The sequence below is a fragment of the Eimeria mitis genome, genomic scaffold, assembly GCF_000499745.2.
Source record: "Eimeria mitis Houghton genomic scaffold, Emh_scaff3079, whole genome shotgun sequence".
In the NCBI taxonomy this organism is placed as follows: Eukaryota; Apicomplexa; class Conoidasida; order Eucoccidiorida; family Eimeriidae; genus Eimeria; species Eimeria mitis.
In genome coordinates this window covers 2,072-2,365 of record NW_013571426.1, presented here as the reverse complement: position 1 = coordinate 2,365, position 294 = coordinate 2,072, and the positions used below count along the sequence as shown (strand labels likewise).

The following is a 294-nucleotide window of genomic DNA, read 5'->3' as shown; positions in this document are numbered from 1 at the left end:
GCAGCTGCCGCAGCAGCTGCTGCAGCTCCAGCCGCTGAGTCAACTGCCGTTGCAGCAGCAGCAGCAGCATCCGTTGCAGCAGCAGCGGCCGCAGCAGCAGCAGCAGCAGCTGCCGCTGCAGCCTCACCTGGTTGTGCTGCATCGCGCAGCAGCAGCACAGCCAGCAGCAGCAAGGGCTTTGAATCTGCTGCCTACGCAAGGAGGAAGCAGCAGCTGCAGCAGCAGCAGCAGCAGCAGACAGCAGCAGCAGCAGCAGCAGCAGCAGCAGCAGCAGGACACTCTGCTGCCGAGCGC

The 294-nt window shown here is 65.6% G+C and overlaps 1 protein-coding gene across 1 annotated transcript in view; it reads left to right on the top strand.

Annotated features, from left to right (window-relative positions):
* EMH_0062060 (uncharacterized protein) overlaps positions 1-38 on the top strand; it is a gene marked incomplete at both ends in the record, with an annotated part of 2,168 nt that extends 2,130 nt beyond the window's left edge. Inside the window, one exon of the mRNA XM_013497992.1 lies at positions 3-38. Within this exon, the coding sequence (XP_013353446.1) occupies positions 3-38 (36 nt within the window). The remainder of the gene's footprint in view (positions 1-2) is intronic.
* Positions 39-294: the final 256 nt, after the last annotated feature.